The 17016-nt window shown below is 50.5% G+C and overlaps 1 protein-coding gene and 1 non-coding gene across 2 annotated transcripts; one reads left to right on the top strand and one right to left on the bottom strand.

Moving 5' to 3' along the window:
- PPP1R3E (protein phosphatase 1 regulatory subunit 3E) lies at positions 1-6129 on the bottom strand. The gene is made up of 2 exons (XM_060255392.1): positions 5647-6129; positions 1-480 (listed from the first exon to the last, which is right to left on the bottom strand). The coding sequence occupies exons 1-2, from the start codon at positions 6097-6099 to the stop codon at positions 1-3; spliced, it is 933 nt and encodes a 310-aa protein (XP_060111375.1). The 5' UTR covers positions 6100-6129.
- Positions 6130-10537: 4408 nt separating this feature from the next.
- TRNAP-AGG (transfer RNA proline (anticodon AGG)) lies at positions 10538-10604 on the top strand. Its single transcript has one exon. It is a non-coding gene; the product is annotated as a tRNA-Pro (tRNA).
- The last annotated feature ends 6412 nt before the right edge of the window (positions 10605-17016 follow it).

The following is a 17016-nucleotide window of genomic DNA, read 5'->3' as shown; positions in this document are numbered from 1 at the left end:
CTATATGAAATGTATCCATCCTGTCTCACAGCAATCATGAGTGGGGCTGGGAGGCTCGTCCTCCTCTTCCACAGAGGGCGGGGGTCTCAGACAATAGTTGCGGCCTTGGTTGTTGTCCCAGAACTCCTTCCCGCCCACCAGGTAGCAGAGCGCAAACTCTAGGCTGACCCCGGGGGGCAACGGGACAGGCAGTGGCAGGCGGAAGGCAAAGCGGTCGGCGTGGTCCCGGTCCCGCCCCGCAGGGGCGGCGTAGGAAGCCCGAGCTTCACGCTGAGTGACCCAGAAGTCCCAGGTGTACCGGACGGAAACCCGTTTCTCATAGGCCAAGTTGAGCACCCGAATGGTTCCGGACACGCAAGAGCCCTCAGCCCTGGCTCCTTCTAGCACAATGCACTGCTCCAAGAGGCGTGGCAAGAAATCGGGCATCGAGAGCGGGTCTGGGAAAGTGGGTTCCAGGAGGCACCAGAGATTCAGAGGGTCCTGGGGAGACAAAAAAGAAGGAGGAGGAGGAACAGAGGATTAGGAAAAAAGAAGTCCGTGGCGGAGAGAATGTTTGACTAAACATTAGGAAGAACTTCCGGATAGTTAGTGCAGTTCCACAGTGAAACAGGCTTCCTAGGGAGGTGGTGGGCTCTCCTTCTTTGGAGGTTTCTTTGACTCAGCAATGGTGACTCTGTGAACTCAGGCAGCTCATGATAAGGAAGGTAGGACCTAGGAAGGGTTGCATCTGTGCTTCGTTCTCGTGGCCCTTTCTCACACGTCCAGGGAAGTCAGGGAAATTGGGGTCAGGCGGTGATTTTTCTCCAGGTCAGGCCAGACCAGTTTGGCCAGAAATCCTGGAGGTTTTTTGGCCATCTTCTGTGGATGGAGCCTTAGACTGTCTGGCACCCTAGGCAAGGCGAACTTCTGGTGCCTCCCCCCACGCTGATAACATTACTGAGTCACATGGGGGAGGCATGGCGCTCTAGGCAATTACCTAGTTTGTCTAGTGGCAGGGCCAGTGTCTAGTTTGTCTAGTGGCAGGGCCAGTCTTGGATGGAGCAGGGGTCACTGTGTGTTTGTGTGTGTGGGACGGAGGGAGGTATTCACGAATGTCCTGCATTGTGCAGAGGGTTGGGCTGGATGACCCTGGAAGTCCCTTCCAACCCCATGGTTCTGTGAGAGATGAAAAACTGGTTAGTGCAGGGGCCAGTTTGGTGTAGTGGTTAAGTGCGCAGACTCTTATCTGGGAGAACCGGGTTTGATTCCCCACTCCTCCACTTGCACCTGCTGGAATGGCCTCGGGTCAGCCATAGCTCTTGCAGAGCTGTCCTTGAAAGGGCAGGTTCTGTCAGAGCTCTCTCAGCCCCACCCACCTCACGGGGTGTCTGTTGTGGAGGGAGAAGATATAGGCGATTGTAAGCTGCTCTGAGTCTCTGATTCAGAGAGAAGGACGGGGTATAAATCTGCAATTCTTCTTCATTTGTTATGAGGGCCAGATCTGACATAAATGAGATCTTGTCAGGCCAGCCTAGGCCATGTTTGGCCAGGCCATGTGTGTATATATTTAAGATTGGGTAGCAGAGATATCAACTTTTTAAAGGACATAAACACGACTAAAGATTTTTTTAAAAAAACCAAAACCTTAAAACACGCTTAAAACATTAGCCCTTATTGGTCTTAAAGGTGCTTTCTTTGCGTTTCTCCCATGGGATCCAGGGAACTGGGCAAAGAAAGCTCTGGCTCTTTCCGTCCCTCCCCAGGGGACCAGGAGGGGGAGGAGCCTCAACCAATGGAGAAAATTGAGGTTTTGCTATGTAGCTCCTGTGTGATCGAGCAAGCCTGGCAAAGCAAGTTGAGATGCAGAAGGAAGCAAGAGAGAGAGAAGGAAGCAGATAAGAGACAGTTGCTTGGGGGGCCTGATAGGAGCCCTCCAGGGGCCTGATTCAGCCCTCGGGCCACATGTTTGACACCTCTGGGTTAGTGGCAAGAAAGGCCACCAAGTTGCATCTCACGGTGATCCCTCCTAGGGTCTTCTAGGTAAGAGAGGAACAGAGGTGGTTGACCATTGCCTGCCTCTGCCTTGGTGGTCTCCCATTCAAGAACTAGCAGGAGACAACCCTGTTTAGCTTCCGAGATCTGGCGAGATCGGGTTATCCTGGGTCAGCCAGCCAGTTGGATAATTGGGGTGGGGCAGGTTTTGAGAGAGAAGAGAAAATAATAGCTTGACTCGTCCATTAGCATCTTCGAAACCAACCAGATTTTTGGGACATGAGCCTTTGAGAGTGTCTGATTGACTCTTGCTGGTTGTGAAAGTGGTCCTGGATTCGAACCTCTCACAGAACAAGACTGCCCTCTGAAATAATCTTTAAAAGAAACAAAGGCAGAGAAAGGGGAAAGGAAAGGAAGAGTGGTTTAATATGCAGACAAAGAAATCCTGGGAGAACAATGAAAAGAAATTAGTGGAAAGAAAATATTACGAAGGCACAGGAGACGATGCAGAAAAAACTGGGAGGGGCAGAGTAAATAAGATGGAAGGAGAGATGGAGAACACAGGGAGGAGGAGAAGGCGTTGGCTGTAATAAAGGGTGGAATTCTGGCTCTGGAAGAACATATCCCCACAGACGATACAAGGCCACCGCTATCAATCTGCCGCCATCCAGACCACAAGTCACCACAAATAAACCCATTAGAATAAAACGAGGAACAAAATCCCCCCCTAAATACTTTGGATTGTTTTCTGTTAACCTGAAACAAGTAACAGGTCAAACGCTGAGAAACTCACACAAGTCAGAAAATTCACCAAGCTCCCCGATATGATTATCTTTAGGTGGGCAGGGTCTGTCCTGAATCCTGCCCCAGAGTAAGTGGGGGAAAGGAGCCCTACAAGAAGAGGTGGGGAGGGGGCTGAATAGAGAAAATAAACAAGTTCGGTGGAGGGATGTTAGGAAAGGAATGAAACAGAGGAGGGGGAAGAAAGCCTGATCCCGAGATGGCTACTAAGGGTTGGGAGAACGGGCGGAGGAAAGGTATTTGACTACACCAGTTAATGGAGAGGAAAGCCATGAGGAGAGATGCGAGAAAAGAAGACAGAGGAAAACTAAGGGGTGGAGAAGATGGAAGACGACAGAGAGAGGAAGGGATGATGGAATAGGACAGAGGAAGAAGATAACAGCTGAGATGGAACTGGAGTAGGGTTGCCAAGTCCAATTCAAGAAATATCTGGAGACTTTGGGGGGGTGGAGCCAGGAGACTTTGGGGGTGGAGCCGAGATCAAGGCTGTGACAAGCATAACTGAACTCCAAAGGGAGTTCTGGCCCTCACATTTAAAGGGACGGCACACCTTTTCAATGCCTTCCTTCCATAGGAAATAGTGAAGGATAGGGGCACCTTCTTTTGGGGCTCATAGAATTGGACCCCCTTGTCCAATCGTTTTGAAACTTGGAGGATATTTTGGGGAGAGGCACTAGATGCTGTACTGAACATTTGGTGCCTCTACCTCAAAAAACAGCCCCCTCAGAGCCCCAGATACCCGCAGATCAATTCTCCATGATTTTCTATGGGAATAAATCTCCATAGGGAATAATAGAGTTCCCAGCAGACATTTCCCTCCCCTCCCCCCGCTTTCTGACAACCCTGAAGCGGGGGGAGGGCATCCAAACCAGGGGATCCCCTGCCCCCTGCTGGGGATTGGCAACCCCACGCTGGAGAAGAGAGCAGGGGGCCGAGAGATGGAAGGATTATAGAGAAACAAGCGAGTAAAGACAACACGGTGGGAAGAAAGCATAAGACGATGGAGAAGAGAAGGGACGCCAGCTTTCAGGCAGTGCCACGATATCCCCAAATATCATGAACAAGAATCTGTGGGTCACCTTTTCCTGCAAGGATTCCCAAACGTAGTTCTGCCTTTTTTCCTTAAGAGGCTGTAACGTGGCAGTGATGGAGAGCCATTCCCCCTGATGCAGGCTACCATGCCGAAGGCCCCAGAAAGGGTTTGGGGGATGTCGGAGGGGATTGCTTGAGGGTTCAGGCGGTATGCGTGAAGCAGGGTGCCCTTAAGTCTCTCCGAAGGCTGGGGGACGCCTTCTGTCTCGTGCCATGTCCCAGCAAAGCAGACGAGAACAGGGGCTGTCATTGCACCTCCAGTAATTCTCAGGGGGGAAACTGAAGATGTACCAGGAGGCTCTGGGCCATTAAGGCACAGCCTAAAGCTGCCTATATTCAACAGTGGCAACAGGGGCCAACGAGAAGTACCAGTTGCAGCTCAGTCGTGGAAGGAATGGCTATTCGTAAGCTCGTCCTCTGAGAATCAGACAGCCTCAGCGGGGACTTTCCACAACTCCTGTTTTAATTTCTCTTTATTCCGGTGACCTGATTTGCCGCGCAATCCTAAATTCAATGGATTTAGACAGGCGTAGCTCTGTTTAGGATTGCAGTGGAGAATATTTGACCTTGTTTTCTCCCTGAAGAATGGGCAGCGACCAAATGTTACTTCTCCTGTACAGCCCACCCTACTTTTCTCCTATGCACCCCCCGCCCCCTGGACTTCTAATTCCCCAGGCTAGTCAACTGGAGCACGGCTGATAAAAATGCAATTTCCTCCCTTTTCTGGCTGCTTGAGATATGTTCCATCAGACCCAACCTGGTTCTCGTGGTCTCTCAAGGCCCCTCTGAGTGGTGGCATATTCTTCCGTTATGGAATTGAAAGCGGCATTTGCCTCTTCCAGCTAGGGCCAGCCCTAGGCCATGTGGCAGCCTAGTCAACACTAACTTCTGACCCCCAGCACTGATAATTTCACTGAGTCGCATGGGAGGCGCCCAATTCATCCCCCTCCAGAAGGCTGGCGCTCTAGACAATGACCCCAGGGCTGCCAATCTCCAGGTAGGACCTGGAGATCCCCCAGGATTACAACTCATCACCAGACTAAAGAGATCAGGTCCCCTGGAGGAAATGGCTGCTTTAGAGGGTGGGTTTTATGGCATTGTGCCTTGCTGATGTCCCTTCCCTTCCTTCCCCAGAGCCTACCCTCGCCAGGCTCCACCCCCAAACCTCCAGGGATTTCTCAACCCAGAGCTGGCAACCCTACCCCCTCCTAGGCTTCCCAATCCCCAGGTCCCAGCAGGGGATCCCCCAGTTTTACAGGCTTCCCCCCTCCCCCAGCCAGCTGGCCGGCGGGGGAAGCCCCACCCCCACAGCCATTATGCACCTCCATGAACAATTCCCATAAGGAATGATGGGGAATTGATCTGCGGGTATCGGGGGCTCTGGGGGGGGCTGTTTTTTGAGGTAGAGGTGCCAAATTTTCAGTATAGCATCTAGTTCCTCTCCCCAAAATACCCTCCAAGTTTCAAAAGTATTGGACCAGGGAGTCCAATTCTACGAGCCCCAAAAGAAGGTGCCCCTATCCTTCATTATTTTCTATGGAAGGAAGGCATTTTAAAAGGTGTGCTGTCCCTTAAAATGTGATGGCCAGAACTCCCTTGGAGTTCAATTCTGCTTGTCACACCCGTGCTCCTGGCTCCGCCCCAATGTCTCCTGGCCCCACCCCCAAAGTCTCCTGGCCCCACCCCCAAAGTCCCCAGATATTTCTTGAATTGGACTTGGCAACCCTACCCCCTCCCCACACACACCCCCTGAAATTCACTCCATAGGCCGAACCGCATTACCTTCACAGGTGGGCAAAAAGGCAGGCAAGGGGCAAAATGGCTGAGGGAATCGCGCCTCAGCTGGGCGTGGACCCGCTCCGGCACCTGCGGCAGGTCGTTCGGCCAGAACTGCCGGACACTGGTGAGCTCTAGGCCCAGAGAGTCGGCAAAGCGCACCCTCTTCCGTGTCCCGGGGCTGCGGCTACGTGAGGCCCCCCGGCTCCTGCCCCTAGCTGGAGCGGAGCGGGTTCGGCGTCTTCCCCTCCTCTTCGGGCCCCCAAAGAGGTGGCGTCGTCTCCGGGGCCTGCTCCGGGGTCTGCTTTCTGACTCTGATTCTGAACCTTCAGTTCCCGAGTCTTCAGCTATGCTCGGCCGGGTGGTCCGGTAATAGGCTCTCTCATACAGGCCTGCGATGTAGCTGAGGTTCCGTGGGATGTTGCTAGGGGTCAGAGGTGAGGGTGGGGCTCGTGCCATGGGGCTCACCAAGGAACGCCTCTCTTACACAGTCTGGGTCCAGCAAGGTTCTCCTTCCTTTCTCTCCCCGCCCAGAAGAGTAGAGGAACCACCTCTGACTGGAGTGGCTTTTTCTGGCTTTCTTCCAGGGAAGGACCGTCCAAGTTACTCCATTTTGGGGGGTGGGAAGGCACCCCTTTATAGCTCCATCATCCACCTTTGCAAGTCCAATTCTCCCTCACATCCCACCTAGCTGGGGCTGGTCACCTCGAATCGCTCCTGCCAAAGTCCGCTTTCCATCGTCCAATTTGTCTCAAGGTGTGTAGCCTACCCTTCCGCTTGGTTGCCACCTTCTTCTTCCCTAGCAGTCCGTCAGGCCAGGGTCTGTTTTTGGGTTTTCCTTCGATTGCTCCAACCAGGTTTAAATTCGGGCTTCTATCTTTCCATCGCCCGCTCCTTCCGCAGATCTTCCGCCTTCCGCTCTCTCTGCTTCATCCTTTTGCACTCTCACGGTGTCGCCCGAAGACGAGCTGCCTTTTGCATTCCATCAAATCTCTTTCTCCTGTTATCGATCCAGTTGGGAGGTTTCCTTCTCCCTTCCTGTGGGCTCTGTCACCTGATTCAGCCTTCTCCGCCTTTCACACTCTTTCTTTCCAGGATCCTGGTCGATCAGTTAGGAGGTCCGTTGTTTCGTTTCTGCCATGCTCTCTCCTTCTCTCTGGATTCTTTTCTCATTCTGCCTCTCCATCACTGCCCTTTCACATTTCCATCCCAGAGGTTCTCACACACCGTCTCTCCAAGCAGATGCTGTCCAGCCGCTTTGCTTCCTGACTGGCTTTCTAGCCTTTTTATTCAATGCCGTCCGGCTAAAGGTGACTCAGGAAATACCATAATGCTCAGAGCGGCTGCTCCTGCGAAACCGATTGCCCTTCCAGACTCTGAAGGTCTTCCACTACGGAAAAAGCTTTCTGAGGAATCACAACGGCAGCAGCAAAGCTTGTGAAGTTTGGGCAGGTAGCAGGCGGAGGGTCTCGGCTCCCAGAATCCCGTCGTATTGCTGGGAAAAAAAGGGACCAGATGCCAGGGACAATCTGTACCTAAAAATTATACGTGCCCAGAAACGCTTCCATGGGGGATGAATTATTCAGAAGGTAAAATGGAACTAATGGATTACGTGAGAGCCAGAAGGAGAGACCCCATCAGGCGAAGGGGAGGAAGATTTGGAATGGAGGGCTACAGGCAGATTTGGACACCAAAACAGGAGGATTGGGCGGGTGGGCTTCAGGTTGGAAGAAAGGGGAGGCGCAACAGAGCCGGGAGAGGAAGGAGAAGGGCAGTGGGCACAGAGGTGGAGCGATGGAACAAGACAAAGAGGAAGGTGCTTGTTCCCTTGGCTTCCCGCCGTGTTAACCAGGCGCCTAAGAGCATCTCTGTCTATGAATCATCAGAAAATTGCAGGCATCCGGTCATGAATAATTGAGGCGGCCTAGCGCCCTCCGTCCTTGTCTCCTCAAGCTCCCTTCCCGCAGCCTACGCTCATGCAGCACATCAAGGGTTCACAGAGGGCTTCCCACACCTCTCTAAGAAAAAGTGCATCCCCCACCCCCGCCCCATTCTTCCGAAGGCACTGGATCCTACCTGCCATTTCACAAAGCCCTACCTCTATAACCTCAAGCAGGAGGGCCCCCAGCGGGGCATCACAGGGCCTGCTGACATCTTTCCTGCTGCCCGCCCAGTGTTTTTAGGAAGTGGGTGGAGCCAGACAGGGGCTTTTGCACTTCGAGGCTTCTGAATGGCCATTGGAGATTTGATTGGCTGTGCCAATATTTTGAAGAAGTGGCACCGGCCCAGCTAAGGCAGACAGGTGCCCCCCAGCCACCTGTGGGGAATGGGGAGTAGGGTTGCCAATCCCCAGGTGGGGGCAGGGGATACCCCTGTTTGGAGCCCCTCGCCCCCACTTCAGGGTAATCAGAAAGCGGGGGGAGGGAGGGAAACGTCTGCTGGGCTCTCCATTATTCTCTATGGAGACCGATTCCCATAGCATAGGGTATAATGAAAAACTGATCCATGGATATCTGGGGCTCTAGGGGGGGTGTTTTTTGAGATGGAGGCACCAGATTTTCAGCGTAGCATCTGGTGTCTCTCCTCAAACCCCCCTCCCCAGTTTCAAAAAGATTGGACCGGAGGTCCAATTCTATGAGCCCCAAAAGAAGGTGCCCCTGCCCTTCATTATTCCAAATGGAGGGAAGGCATTTAAGAGGAGCGTGGTCCCTTTAAATGTGAAGGCCAGAACCCCCTTTGGAGTTCAATTCTGCTTGTCACAACCTTGTTCCTGGCTCCACCCCTAAATTCTCCTGGCTCCAACCCCAAAGTCTCCTGGCTCCACCCCCCAAAGTTCCCAGATATTTCTTGAATTGCACTTGGCAACCCTGTAAATGGCAGCTCCAAGTTGGGAAACTCTTGGAGGTTTAAGGGGCGAAGCCTTGAGGACAGGGACCTCAGTGGGTTACAACCAGGGTTGCCAATCCCCAGAAGGGGGCAGGGGATCCCCCGGTTTGGAGACCCTCCCCTCCTTCAGGGTCGTCAGAAAGCGGGGGGAGGGGAGGGAAATGTCTGCTGGGAACTCTGTTATTCCCTATGGAGATTTATTCCCATAGAAAATAATGGAGAATTGATCTGCGGGTATCTGGGGCTTTGGGGGGGCTGTTTTTTGGGATAGAGGCACCAAATTTTCAGTAAAGCATCTAGTGCCTCTCCCCAAAATACCCCTCAAGTTTCAAAAAGATTGGACCAGGGGGTCCAATTCTATGAGCCCCAAAAGAAGGTGCCCCTATCCTACATTACTTCCTGTGGAAGGAAGGCATTGAAAAGGTGTGCCGTCCTTTTAAATGTGATGGCCAGAACTCCCTTTGGACTTCAATTATGCTCATCACAGCCTTGATCTTGGCTCTACCCCCAAAGTCTCCTGGCTCCACCCCCAAAGTCCCCAGATATTTCTTGAATTGGACTTGGCAACCCTAGTTACAACGCCATTGAATCCACCCTCCAAAGAGGAAACTGTTCTCTTTAGTCTGGAGATGAGCTGTAATTCTGGGGGACCCTCAGGTCGCACCTGGAGGCTGGCCTCCCTAGGCAGAGCTGCCACCACCACACAAAGATCTTCACTGTGTAGCTGAAGGTAAGCTACAGCAGCCATTTTGTGGCTGGCTCCGCCTCTTGCAGCAGCCATTTTGTGGCTGGCTCCGCCTCTTGCAGCAGCCATATCGTGGCTGGCTCCGCCTCTTGCAGCAGCCATTTTGTGGCTGGCTCCGCCTCTTGCAGCAGCCATTTTGTGGCTGTGCCCAACATGCTGTTTTAGAATTCCAAAACTGGCCGTGAGTTCAAAAAAATAGTTGGGGTTTCCTGATCTAAATTTCTAGTTGTCTTTTTTAAATATACGATTTTAGTCTTATTATAGAATCAATAGAATTAATACAAGTTTCAGCAAGTAAATGTCCGGTAATGACATATAGTAAGCAACACAACTTGGTACAACCTCATCTGAGTTGCCATAAACAAGGTTTGTGTATTTCTTTAAGGATTCCTTCTTGTGTGGCCAAAAATTCCAGTATAGGAAACCAGACAGAGTCAAAACATCTTGTCACTTTTTGAGAATCATCATCTGATCGATTACTGGTGATTCGGACCATAATGTATAAGGACCATAACTTCTTATACCATTGATTTACCTTTAGGCTTGATTGAGATTTCCAGCACTGAGCTGTTGTACTTTCAGCTGGAGAGAGGAGTATGAAGGCTGTTTCAGCTTTTTCCTGATGGCAAAACCCTCTAGTTTTCTCACCCGCTCTCAAGCCTACGGTGCGGTGCTACTAGAAATGTGCTACTGGAAGGTAAAGATTCTGTTCATTTGTGTATTCTCAGACCTCCATACCTCAGGGAAAGTGAAGGAGACAACGCTCAGATTTTAATCAAACATATGAGTATCAAGAGGAAAAGGACAGATTCAGGTGGGTAGCCATGTTGGTCCAAAGTAGCAGAGCAAAATTTGAGTCCAGTGGCCTCTTTTAAGACCAACAAAGTTTTATTCAAGGTATAAGCGTTTGTGTGCATGCACATTTCTCTAGAAAAGGAAAAAGAGCCATATTTGATTAATCCAGTCGCTTAAACATTTGGAGAAATGCTGGTATTCTGATATAGCAGGGGTGGCCATCGGTAGCTCTCCAGATGTTTTTTTGCCTACAACTCCCATCAGCCCCAGCCATCAGCCATGCTGGCTGGGGCTAATGGGAGTTTTAGGCAAAAAACATCTGGAGAGCTACTGTTGGCCACCCCTATGATATAGCGTGATGGGTGCTGCCACAAAATGGCTGCCACCAAAACGAAGCTTCAGGCACAACATATGGACATATGAAGCTACCTTATGAACATATGAAGCTACCTATGAAGCTTAGGGAGGGACGGTGGCTCAGTGGTAGAGCATCTGCTTAGGAAGCAGAAGGTCCCAGGTTCAATCCCTGGCATCTCCAAAAAAGGCAAATAGGTGTGAAAAACCTCAGCTTGAGACCCTGGAGAGCTGCTGCCAGTCTGAGAAGACAATACTGACTTTGATGGACCAAGGGTCTGATTCAGTATAAGGCAGCTTCATATGCTCATATGTACCTTCTACTGAATCAGACCCTCGGTCCATCAAAGTCAGTATTGTCTACTCAGACTGGCAGTGGCTCTCCAGGGTCTCAAGCTGAGGTTTTTCATGCCTATTTGCCTGGACCCCCTTTGAGTTGGAGATGCCGGGGATTGAACCTGGGCCCTTCTGCTTACCAAGCAGATGCTCTACCACTGAGCCACTGTCCCTCCCAAGGCACAAGGTGAAGACTCTTTTGCTGTGGTGGCAACTGCAGCCCAACCAACATATAAAATAAATCTGCATAGGCAATCCAATGTCCAGTGGCTTCACACACTTCTTAAAACCATGTTGGGGGACCCCCTTAGATATACTAAATGAGGGTACAGTCTCCTCAGACACACAGAAGGAAATCAAGGGATGCTGGTTCTCTCTGAGCAGCTCTTTGAGTGAAGCAAGGGCAGGTAAGGAGGAGGAAGAAAACAAGGCTTTGAGGAACAGAGAGTTTTGCCTGATCTTGTAGTTAGAGCAGTTCCAAAGTACAAAGGGGAAGGTCCTTGATGACCAGATTGAATCTTGACTATTAATTTGGCCCATAGCTACAAGAGGGCTCTCACCAGGCAAAATCCCTTTCCAGTTTGTTCAGCCTGGCCGGGAGATTGATTACGCCTTGTCTGCTCTGGCAGGCAAGACAGAGAGAGACACCTTTTGTAGGTAAAAGCTGTTCTCTTTTCCCTGCTAGTCTCCTGGAGGTGTGAACTGACCCTCATTGTCTAGCCAGGGAGGTCTTTAGCATTTCTAAAAGGTTGTTGGGCCGAAAAGAATTCACTGCCTGGAGGTATGAATTGACCATTAGCATTTCTAAAGGGTCCTTGGGTGAGGCTGGAGACTATTAGAAAACCTTTTATTAAAATGAAGGCAACAGTTTTGAACAATCAAAACCTCTCCCACCAGTAAAGTATATATGAAGTTTCCTATTAATGTTATTTTTTTGACCTGGAATAGGCATGCTGGCAACTTAGAGACCAAATAAAACTTTCAGGGTATGATGTTTTCAAGAGTCAAAAGCCTCTTTTATCCCTTCGTCAGAAGCTCATACCTCCAAAATCTTGTTGGTTTCTAAGTTGCTTCTAGACTCATCTCTAGCTCTTCTGTTTGCAGGAAAACCCAGCTACGCTTCTAAAATGCTCAACAGAGTAGGTTCTGATTCTTCATTTATTTTTAACCTCAACAGCTCTGCCTCCCAGTTTACCCCAGCTCTCCATTCTCAAGACCATAGAAAAGTGAATTTAGGGGGTCTCTAGGGTTGCCAAGTCCAATTCAAGAAATATCTGGGGACTTTGGGGGTGGAGCCAGGAGACATTGGGGGTGGAGCCAGGAGCAAGATTGTGACAAGCATAATTGAACTCCAAAGGGAGTTCTGGCCATCACATTTAAAGGAACCGCACACCTTTTAAATGCCTTCCCTCCAGTGAAAATAATATAGGAGTACCTTCTTTTGGGGCACATAGATTTGGACCCTCTGGTCAAATCTTTTTGAAACTTGGAGGGTGTTTTGAGGAGAGACACTGGATGCCCTGCTGCAAATTTGGTGCCTCTACCTCAAAGAACAGCCCCCCCACCCGAGCCCCAGATCAATTCTCCATTATACCTTATGGGAATCGGTCTCCATAGGGAATAATGGAGTGCCCAGCAGACATTTATCTCCCCTCCCTCACTTTCTGATGACCCTGAAGTGGGGGGAGGGTCTCCAAGGCGGGGAATCTCCTGCCTCCACCTGGGGATTGGCAACCGTAGGGGTCTCAGACCTAAACCTAATGCGCCATATATGCCTCCTTCCAGCCAATGTTTGCTCTCAAAACCCCCCAAAAGATGCCAACTATTTCTCCCAGCAGCGCAGACTTACGTAAGCCGTCTGCCCCAAGCACTATACGCCCTGTCCTTTGAATTATGTGCTTCAATTTCCATAGCCTTTATAAAAATGTATTCAAATATTCATCCTCGGCTACATCCTTTCTCAAGCACTAAATTATTACTGTTCTCTTTTCACGATTGAGAAACCAAGGCTGAGAATCTCCCGAAAGCCATACTGTGGGCCTAGCATGGACACACTGCCAAGATGCCACACCCTACTAGCAAGTGCCTCATGTACAAAACGGATTGTTTTCTTCCATTACGCTCCTCCTCTTTCCATGGTGAACTCATGGCATCATTTGCCAACTCTAGGTTGGGAAACTCCTGGATACAGGGCCAGATTAACAATTAGGCCAAGTAGGCACTGGTCTATAAGCCCCCACTCCTTTAGGGGCTCCGGGCTGGCTCCCCTCCCGCCCCGGTTTCCCCCCTGCTTGCAGCCCTTCCAGACTGCATGCACAGCCAGCAACTGGGTCGCTATTTGCCTGGTACGGCTGCTTTTGGCAGCATCGCCAGGCCCGTAGCTACGTGTCACATAAGAACATAAGAGAAGCCATGTTGGATCAGGACAAAGGCCCATCCAGTCCAACACTCTGTGTCACATAAGAGGAGCCATGTTGGATCAGGCCAATGGCCCATCCAGTCCAACACTCTGTGTCACATAAGAGAAGCCATGTTGGATCAGGACAAAGGCCCATCCAGTCCAACACTCTGTGTCACATAAGAGAAGCCATGTTGGATCAGGACAAAGGCCCATCCAGTCCAACACTCTGTGTCACATAAGAAAAGCCATGTTGGATCAGGCCAATGGCCCCTCCAGTCCAACACTCTGCGTCACATAAGAACAGAAGAGAAGCCATGTTGGATCAGGCCAAAGGCCCATCCAGTACAGCTCTCTGTGTCACATAAGAACATAAGAGAGGCCATGTTGGATCAGACCAATGGCCCATCCAGTCCAACACTCTGTGTCACATAAGAACAGAAGAGAAGCCATGTTGGATCAGGCCAAAGGCCCCTCCAGTCCAACACTCTGTGTCACATGAGAAATAAGAGAAGCCATGTTGGATCAGGCCAATGGCCCATTCAGTCCAACACTCCGTGTCACACAGCGGCCAAAAAACCCCAGGTGCCATCAGGAGGTCCACTACTGGGGCCAGGACACTAGAAACCCTCCCACTGTTGCCCCCCACACACACACACCAAGAATACAGAGCATCACTTCCCCAGACAGAGAGTTCCATCAATACGCTGTGGCTAATAGCCACTGATGGATCTCTGCTCCAGATGTTGATCCAATTTCCTCTTTGGGGGAATTAAGGTCAGTGCAGGGGGAACATTCTTCCACTTCCCTAGCTTGGACACATTTGCCAGTTAGGGAGCAGAAGATGTAATTTGGGGATCTTTATCTAGAGGAGGAGGAGAAGACTGCAGATTTATACCCCGCCCTTCTCCCTGAATCAGAGACTCAAAGCGGCTTACAGTCGCCTATATCTTCTCCCCCCGCAACAGACACCCTACGAGGTGGGTGGGGCCGAGAGGGCTCTCACAACAGCTGCCATTTCAAGGACAACTCCTGCGATAGTTCTGGCTGACCCAAGGCCATTCCAGCAGCCGCAAGTGGAGGAGTGGGGAATCAAACCCGGTTCTCCCAGATAAGAGTCCGCACACTTAACCGCCACACCAAACTGGCTCTCTCCACTACACCAAACTGGTTCAACGACACCAAACCACTACACCATGCTGGCACCACAACACCAAACTAATGAACAAGGAAGCTCACAATGCCTCCAATGGAGAGCCAGTTTGGTGTAGTGGTGAAGTGTGCGGATTCTTATCTGGGAGAACCGGGTTTGATTCCCCACTCCTCCACTTGCACCTGCTAGCATGGCCTTGGGTCAGCCATAGCTCTGGCAGAGGTTGTCCTTGAAAGGGCAGCTGCTGTGAGAGCCCTCTCCAGCCCTACCCACCTCACAGGGTGTCTGTTGTGGGGGAGGAAGGGAAAGGAGATTGTGAGCCGCTCTGAGACTCTTCGGAGTGGAGGGCAGGATATAAATCCAATATCTTCATCTACCTCACAGGGTGTCTGTTGTGAGGGAGGAAGGGAAAGGAGATTGTGAGCCGCTCTGAGACTCTTCGGAGTGGAGGGCGGGATATAAATCCAATATCTTCATCTACCTCACAGGGTGTCTGTTGTGGGGAAGGAAGGGAAAGGATATTGTGAGCCGCTCTGAGACACTTCGGAGTGGAGGGCGGGATATAAATCCAATATCATCTTCTTATTCTTCCAATAGGCCACCAGCAACCAAAAAAGAACTGGATCTTTTCCAAAATGAAGCTTAGAATTTATTGAGGAAAGTATAGGGGCACAGGAACTGAAAAGCGCATAAGAGCAACAGAAACTGCTCATGTTCAGAACAACGCGTGTATGAAGACTGAAACGAGAGGAAAGAAAGCAAAAGGGATGCAAGCCGCTGTGAAAGGCTGACCCAAAGCCACAAGGAGAAGCGGGATTGAGAGAGAGAAAAAAAAGGAAATTGTTTTAATAAGAGAAAAGGAATGAACAGAGGATTTTATCCTCAGTTCGCTGATCTGGGTAGAGTACATTGTCCGTCCCAATGATCCAGAGATTTGAGCGATGGGGGCTTTAGTAAGAACTTCCAAAGGTCCCCAGGAAATATTCAGATGTTAGAACAAAGGGGAGGAGGTGCCCACTACAGTTTGGCATGATATAGGAGCTTGCATACACACAAATCAAAGTAATTATTGTTCATTCAAAGAATTTGGGGAGAACTCAGGGATTTCCTGGCTCTTTCAGGACCTCTCAGGCGTGGAGCTCTGGAACCTCTAAATTTCATTGCGCTCTTTCTTTCTCCCCACCCCCCACCCCACCCCAAATACTTGCTTCTGGGCTCCATTGTTCAAACCCCCTGAGAGAATTTTGCTGGACTCTTACGACCTGCCAAACTTTCTCCACACAAAAAAATTAGGAGAATAACCAAAACGTATAAGGCAGACAGATGGGAGTCTTCATCATGTCGTTGTGGCCACATAGGAGGAAGTCATTTAAAAAGCATGATGGGGGTAAGGTTTGATTATTATTATTCAAGAAGCATTTTAAGGGACCTGCTAAGCTGATATAATTGAGTACACCTTCCAGTGACATCAGGGGTGTGTGGGGGATGCAAAGGAGTTGTGCTAATGAGTTCTGCCACCTCTTTTTCTACAACAATGACCCCTGCTCTAATTGAATTAAGGGCGGGGTCTTTCAAATAGGGGCAGCAACTGATTGGATCTGGGTGTGGGGAATATCCTGGGTGTACCAGAGGGCCGGCGGGGTGCCTGAGGCAAACTGGTCAGTTTTCCATCCTGGATTTGCATTTGCTGGCAGAATTCCACAGACAGTGAATCAATCTCAAAGAGCCCAGATTTCTGGCCGCTCCTTAGCACAGTCTAAGCGGAGCCACGACTTCACCTTCTCCAAAGAGAGCCACGGCTAGCTTTTAAAATGGCTGCCAAGGCCATGGTCCTAGGGCACATGGTCCACATCCAAGAAGGGGGCCTTGGTAACATTGGAGCGCAGGGAGCGCGGAGTTTGAGAAGGGGACCTTAAGAGGTATAATGCTGGTGAATCTACCCTCCAAAGGAACCATTTTCTCTGGAGGAGCTGATTTCTGTAACCTAGAAATCATTTGGAATTCCAGGAGACCTGTAGGACTTATAAGGCCCACCTGGAGATTAGATAGTCTCAGTCTATGACCCTATATGCCGCAATTTCTCTCAAGCTCCTACCGCCTGTTCCTTTCTTGTGCCCCCCCCCCATTATTTTTGTAGGGCTCTCAAATCTTTTCCTGCAGCTAAAATCCTCTAAGCCAGGGCTGGCCAAACTCTCCTAACATAAGAGCCACACAGAAGATATATCAGATCTTTGAGAGCCGCAAGACATGAAAGTCAGATCTTTGAGAGCTGCAAGGGAGGGGGGGAAACAGGCGGGAGGGAGGTGGAAAGAAAGCAGCTTTAATGTTAAATGCGTTCTCCAAGCCGCTGGCTGGTTTGGATCGGAGAATTGATTGCTAAAGTGCTAAGCAAATTCATGCTGCTGGCATGACCATCCGGTGGGGGGCGGGGGTAGGCTTGCCAATCCCCAGGTGGGGGCAGGGGATCCCCCGATTTGGAAGCCCTCTCCCCCGCTTCAGGGTCGTCAGAAAGCGGCGGGGAGGAGAGGGAAATGTCTGCTGGGAACTCTGTTATTTCCTATGGAGATTTATTCCCATAGAAAATCATGGAGAATTTATCCGTGGGTATCTGGGGGAGCTGTTTTTTTGGGGTAGAGGCACCGAATTTTCAGTATAGCATCTAGTGCCTCTCCCCAAAATACCCCCCAAGTTTCAAAAGGATTGGACTAG

Source organism: Heteronotia binoei, chromosome 15 (assembly GCF_032191835.1).
Source record: "Heteronotia binoei isolate CCM8104 ecotype False Entrance Well chromosome 15, APGP_CSIRO_Hbin_v1, whole genome shotgun sequence".
Classification (NCBI taxonomy): Eukaryota; Metazoa; Chordata; class Lepidosauria; order Squamata; family Gekkonidae; genus Heteronotia; species Heteronotia binoei.
Note: the sequence above shows the minus strand (reverse complement) of the source record. Positions and strands in the feature narration are given on the sequence as shown.

What these genes read in the sequence shown, in the direction of transcription:
- PPP1R3E (XM_060255392.1), bottom strand. Translation starts at nt 6,099, where the DNA reads ATGGCACGAGCCCCACCCTCACCTCTGACCCCTAGCAACATCCCACGG. An exon ending in CTTTTTGCCCACCTGTGAAG is followed by an intron (nt 481 to 5,646) that starts GTAATGCGGTTC and finishes TTGTCTCCCCAG; the next exon opens with GACCCTCTGAATCTCTGGTG.